Consider the following 6,799-nt stretch of genomic DNA (forward strand, 5'->3'; position numbering starts at 1 on the left):
GTCCGAGTATACTCCTAAGCAATTAAACTTAATCACAAAACAGACAATATTGTTTATGGATTGGAACCTTAGTTAAGCCAATCAGATTTTCCTCCAGTCCTGCCTTCTTTCTAGTACCCTTACTCATTCTGAGTAATTTTCTTCTTACAGATAGTTCATTGATATCTGTGAGATTACTCTCAGAGAAAGGTGGTACTACTTGGCAAGAGTAAGGGTGGTAAAAACTGGTCATAAATAGATAGTATAGAGTGAGAAAATAGATTTTTTTTTTTTTGTCAACAGTGTAAAATGTTTTTTGGCTTTTATGGGTTTGATGTGATTTTGATTTGGCGTAGTGTGGTATTCAGTTGTAATTTATGTATGTTAGATCAGAAAATGGAAATACTTGCATATCAATATTTATGAATCATAGCATTTATTCTTCTTCTAGACCAAATAAAATACACATTTCAGTTAAACAAGATCATATCTTTGTCTCCAGTAAAAAGTTATACTTAGTTTGTAAAAGGAAAATTACATTTAAACATTTTAATCAAAATGTTTAAAATTTATATTTTTAAACAGATTGAGGATCCACTGGCTATTCTTATCCTGTTTGATGAAGCCAGATATAATTTGCTGAAAGGCTTCTATACTTCACCTGATGCCAAACTGATCACACTGGCAAGTCTGCTGCTACAAATAGTCTATGGAAATTATGAGAGTAAGAAACACAAACAAGGTTTCCTAAAGTGAGTGAGTATTTAAACTGAGATTGTTTTGTTTTTAATATGAAATGTTTAATATAAACTGTTTCAACTATTTCCAAGTAAACTGCAGGTGTGTTGTATTAACTAGAAATTAAACACTATCATTGACCTCCAGTATGTGGAGTACAGCTTCAGAACTGTGCATATTGGTCTAGCCACTTAATTCCCATATCAATAATGTGAGCTGTGCATCAAATCCACTGCGACTGGGACTAAAAGTGTATCCTATGTGACTAGTTTGCAAAATTTAAGGGCTAGAGGACTTAGTGTTTTTCAGTGGGTATGTTATAATTTAAAAGAACAAAAATTTTAGTCAATTTTATTAATTGGTGCTAAACTATCACATTCTTGTAACCTTGAGCTGTGGTTTTAGTGGGGTGATGAGGCAGCTATTGTATAACCCATTATACAAGAAACTGATTTCCCATTCATATTTACTATGGCAGCTTCCGATGTATACATTACCAAGGGGGTGAGGGCCTGATCCTGCAAATCCTTATTCATGCGAATAGTGCTGCTGAAGTGAATAAGACTACTTGCATGTGTAAGGGTTCCACACAGGAATAAGAGTTTACAGGATTAAGACCTAAGAATACCACCTTTTTGAACAAAATTGTTTAGAATATGCAAAAAAAGAAACCCATTGCTGTATGCTATCTATACAGATTATGCAAAGAAGTTTGAATATGGGTTTTAGATGTCTTTTAAAAATTGGAAGGCAGATCCTACTGATGAAGATGCCAGAGTTTATGTTCCTTGCCAAGTCAAGTGTAAAGTATAATGAGGCAGGCCAAAAAAGAATTTGAAGAGCAACTATCAAAAGACACCAAAAAAAACAGCAATTTTTTTTGAAGTACATCAGAAACGGGAAGCCTGCCAAATAATCAGGGGGGTGACTGGACGATCAAGGTGCTACAGGAGCACTCAAGGAAGATGTTGCAGTAACAGCTGTTACGGAGAAGTTAAATGAATTCTTTGCATCAGTCTTCATTGTAGAGGATGTGAGAGAAATTCCCACATCTGAGCCATTCTTTTTAGGTGACAAATATGAGGAACTGTCCCAGATTGAGTTGTCAATAGAGGAGATTTTGGAAGAAATTGATCAATTAAACAGTAATAAATCACCAGGACCAGATGGTATTCACCCAAGATTTCTGAAGGAATTCAAATATGAAATTGTAGAATTACTAACTGGTATGTAACCGGTTGCTTAAATAAATAAATAAATAGAATAAATAAATAGCTCTGTACCAACTGGCTGGTGAATAACTAATGTAACACCGATTTTTTTTTTTTTTTTTTTAAAGGCTCCAGAGGCAATCCTGGCAATTACAGGCCAGTAAGCCTAACTTCAGTACCAGATAAATTGGTTGAAATGATAGTAAAGAATAGAATTATCAGACACTTAGATGAACATAATATGTTGGGTAAGAGTCTATCTGGCTTTTGTAAAGGGGAATCATGCCTCGCCACTCTATTAGAATTCTTTGAGAGGGTCAACAAACATTTGGACCAATAGATATAGTGTACTTGGACTTTCAGAAAGCCTTTGACAAGGACCCTCACCAATGACTTAAGCAAAGTCGGCTGTTATCAGATAAGAGGGAAGGTCAGCTCATGGATCGGTAACTGGTTAAAATATAAGAACCAAAGAGTAAGAATAAAAGGTCAGTTTTCATAGTGGACAGAGGTAAATAGCAGGGTCCCCCAACGATCTGTACTGGGACTAGTGCTGTTCAACATTTTCAGAAATGATCTGGAAAAAGGTGTAAACAGTGAGGTGACAAAGTTTCCAAACAATATAAATGTACTCAAGATAGTTAGTAAAGCTGACTATGAGGCTGACTATGAAGAGTTACAACAGGATCTCACAAAACTAGGTGACTGGGCAACAAAATGGCAGTAATTAAATAAATGAAAAGTAATGCACATGGGAAAACATAATCCCAATTTATACATACAAAATGATTGGGTCTAAATTAGCTGTTACTACTCAAGCAAGACATCTTGGAGGCATTGTGGATAGTTCTCTGAAAACATCTGTTCAATGTGCAGCGGCAGTCAAAAAAGCTAACAGAATGTTAGGAACCATTATTAAGGGATAGATAATAAAACAGAAGATATCATAACACCATTATATAAACCCATGGTATACCTATACCTTGAATATTGCATGCAGTTTTGGTTGCATCTCAAAAAAGATGTATTAGAATTGAAAAATGTACAGAGGGGGCAACAAAAATGATCGTGGTGTGGAACAGCTTCCATATGAGAAGAGACTAAAAAAACTGGGACTGTTCATCTTAGAAAAGAGCCAACTAAGGGGGATATGATAGAGGTCTATAAAATCATGAATGGTATGGAGAAAGTGAATAAGGAAGTGTTATTTACCCCTTTACATAACACAAGAAGCAGTGGTCACGCAGTGAAATTAATAGGCAGCAGGTTTAAAATAAACTAAGGAAGTATTTCTTCACACAACGCATAGTCAACCTGTGGAATTCGTTGCCAGGGGATGTTACAAAGTCCAAAAGTATAACTGTGTTCAAAAAAAGAATTAGATGAGTTCATGGAGGATATGTCCATCAATGGCTATTAGCCAAAATGGTCAGGAATGCTACCTCATGCTCTTGGTGTCCCTAAACCTCTGATTGCCAGAAGTTGGGATTGGATGCCAGGGTATTGATCACTCAATAATTGCCCTGTTCTGTTCATTCCCTCTGAAGCATCTGGCCCTTGCCGCTGTTGGAAGACAGGATACTCTGCTAGATGGACCATTGGTCTGACCCAGTATGGCCATTCATATGTTCTTGGGTGTGAGGAAAACGGAACATTTTTTGTGAATCTTGAGAAAACTCATTTTCACTTTACTTTGTGTTCGCTTTTTATTCTTGCAAGACAGACAGACATGATTTTTGTTTATATTTTATGTTTTGCTATACTTGATTTAGAACAAGTGCATGTATTTAGCAAAAGATCTGTCCTTTCAAATCTGTAACTTTAATAATGTTCCCTTCCTCAATATTGGTGATTTGATAACCGTTTTTGAAATTTGGGTATCCTGTACTGTCCAAGCTTTCTTTTCATTGTTTTCAGGCCATAATATTTGCAGGTGGTGAAAAAACTTTTCAGGACAGAAGAACACTACATCTAAACTGATGATATTGCCTGTACTGATTGTGCATAAAAAGAAATTAAGAGCTTTCTTTTGTAAACCAAGTGACTAATGTGCACCGATGGATTTTTGCACCTATACCCTTGATTTCAGGTCATTTGTAACAATTAGAAGTTAATGAGACAAAAGGTATGTCTACACTACGGGATTAATCCGAATTTACAGAATTCGAATTTTGGAAACAGATTGTATAAAGTCGAATGTATGCGGCCACACTAAGCATATTAATTCGGCGGTGTGCGTCCATGTACCGGGGCTAGCGTCGATTTCCAGAGCGTTGCACTGTGGGTAGTTATCCCATAGCTATCCCATAGTTCCCGCAGTCTCCCCCGCCCATTGGAATTCTGGGTTGAGATCCCAGTGCCTGATGGGGCAAAAAACATTGTCGCAGGTGGTTCTGGGTACAGCCTCACCCCTCCCTCCATGAAAGCAACGGCAGACAACCGTTTCGCACCTTTTTTCCTGGGTGAACACAGCAGACGCCATACCACGGCAAGCATGGAGCCCGCTCAGCTCAAGACAGCAGTCATGAACATTGTAAACACCTCGCGCATTATCGTGCAGTTTATGCTGAACCAGGACCAGAAAAACGAGGCAAGGAGGAGGCGGCGACGTCAGCGCGGTGACGAGAGTGATGAGGACATGGACACAGACACAGAATTCTCTCAAACCGCGGGTCCCGGCGCTTTGGAGATCATGTTGTTGATGGGGCAGGTTCTATCCATGGAACGCCGATTCTGGGCCCGGGAAACAAGCACAGACTGGTGGGACCGCATAGTGTTGCAGGTGTGGGACGATTCCCAGTGGCTGCGAAACTTTTGCATGCGTAAGGGCACTTTCATGGAACTTTGTGACTTGCTTTCCCCTGCCCTAAAGCGCCAGAATACCAGGATGAGAGCAGCCGTCACAGTTGAGAAGCGAGTGGCGATAGCCCTGTGGAAGCTTGCAACGCCAGACAGCTACCGGTCAGTCGGGAATCAATTTGGAGTGGGCAAATCTACTGTGGGGGCTGCTGTCATGCAAGTAATCGAAGCAATCATTGAGCTGCTGCTACGAAAGGTAGTGACTCTGGGAAATGTGCAGGTCATAGTGGATGGCTTTGCTGCAATGGGATTCCCTAACTGTGGTGGGGCGATAGATGGAACCCATATCCTTATCTTGGCACCGGAGCACCAGGGTACCCAGTACATAAACTGCAAGGGTTACTTTTCAATGGTGCTGCAAGCACCGGTGGATCACAGGGGACGTTTTACCAACATCAACGTGGGCTGGCCGGGAAGGGTTCATGATGCGCGCGTCTTCAGGAACACTACTCTGTTCAAATGGCTGCAGCAAGGGACTTACTTCCCAGACCAGAAAATAACCGTTGGGGATGTTGAAATGCCTATAGTTATCCTTGGGGACCCAGCCTACCCCTTAATGCCATGGCTCATGAAGCCATACACAGGCAGCCTGGACAGGAGTCAGGAGCTGTTCAACTACAGGCTGAGCAAGTGCAGAATGGTGGTGGAATGTGCATTTGGCCGTTTAAAAGGTCGCTGGCGCACTTTACTGACTCGCTCAGACCTCAGCCAAACCAATATCCCCATTGTTATTGCTGCTTGCTGTGTGCTCCACAATCTCTGTGAGAGTAAGGGGGAGACGTTTATGGCGGGGTGGGAGGCTGAGGCAAATCGCCTGGCTGCTGATTACGTGCAGCCAGACACCAGGGCGATTAGAAGAGCACACCAGGAAGCGCGGCGCATCAGAGAAGCTTTGAAAACCAGTTTCATGACTGGCCAGGCTACTGTGTGAAAGTTCTGTTTGTTTCTCGATGAAAACCTGCCCCCTTTATTGACTCATTCTCTGTAGGCAACCCACCCTCCCCCTTCGATCACAGCTTGCTTTCAAAGGAAATAAAGTCAGTATCGTTTAAAAATCATGCATTCTTTATTAATTGATTATAAAAAGAGGGAGAGAACTGACAAGGTAGCCCGGGTGGGGTTTGGGAGGAGGATAGGAGGGAAGGAAAAGGCCACTAAAAAAGTTCAATATAATGACAGCCTTTTGGTTGGGCTGTCCACTGGGGTGGAGTGGGAGGGTGTACGAAGCCTCCCCCCCCCCCCCCCCCCGCCTTTAACACCGCGGGGGAGGAGCGCCGGGCACCGGTGCGGGGGGAGGGCGGTTATACAGCGGCTGCAGCGGCTCTCTGTGCTCCTGCTGCTGTTCCTGAAGCTCCACCAGACGCCGGAGCATGTCCGTTTGATCACGCAGCAGCCCCAGCGTTGCAGCCTGCCACCTGTCATCTCAAGCGTCCCTCATGGCCTCACGTTCACTGGCATCTTTCCTGTACTTTGATACCGTGTCCTTCCACTCATTCAGATGAGCTCTTTCATTGTGGGTGGATTCCATGATTTCTGCGAACATCTCGTCTCGCGTCCTCTTTTTCCGACACCTTATCTGAGATAGCCTTCGGGACGGAGGAGGGAGGCTTGAAAAATTTGCAGCTGCTGGAGGGAGGGAAAAAAGGAGAGAATTTTTTTAAAAGATACATTTTACAGAACAATGCTTATACTCTTTCACGGTGAACAACACTATTCACATTACATAGCACATGTGATTTCTGTGCAAGGTCGCATTTTGCCTCTTAATATTGAGTGCCTGTGGCTTTGCTGCTAGAGATCACAGACACAGGTCTGGGCAACAGAATTCGGCTTGCATGCGGCCATGGTAAGCCATTGTCTTTCGGCTTCTGCGTCCTCCTTTCCCACATACCAAGCAAAGCCCGTTGAGTGCTGCAGTTTTCCTGTTAACCTTTAGCAGCAGAAAACAAACTAACCCCCCCCGCCCCAATTCTCTGGGATGATCGCTTTATCCCTCCCCCCCCCCCACCGCG

General features: G+C 42.3%; 1 protein-coding gene across 1 annotated transcript in view; it reads left to right on the top strand.

Moving 5' to 3' along the window:
- KRIT1 (KRIT1 ankyrin repeat containing) overlaps positions 1-6,799 on the top strand; it is a 52,810-nt gene that overhangs the window by 38,215 nt on the left and 7,796 nt on the right. The window contains exon 14 of the mRNA XM_024219029.3: positions 565-731. Within this exon, the coding sequence (XP_024074797.1) occupies positions 565-731 (167 nt within the window). The remainder of the gene's footprint in view (positions 1-564; positions 732-6,799) is intronic.

The sequence above is a fragment of the Terrapene carolina genome, unplaced genomic scaffold (assembly GCF_002925995.2).
Source record: "Terrapene carolina triunguis isolate 2854851 unplaced genomic scaffold, T_m_triunguis-2.0 Scaffold84, whole genome shotgun sequence".
NCBI classification, from domain to species: Eukaryota; Metazoa; Chordata; order Testudines; family Emydidae; genus Terrapene; species Terrapene triunguis.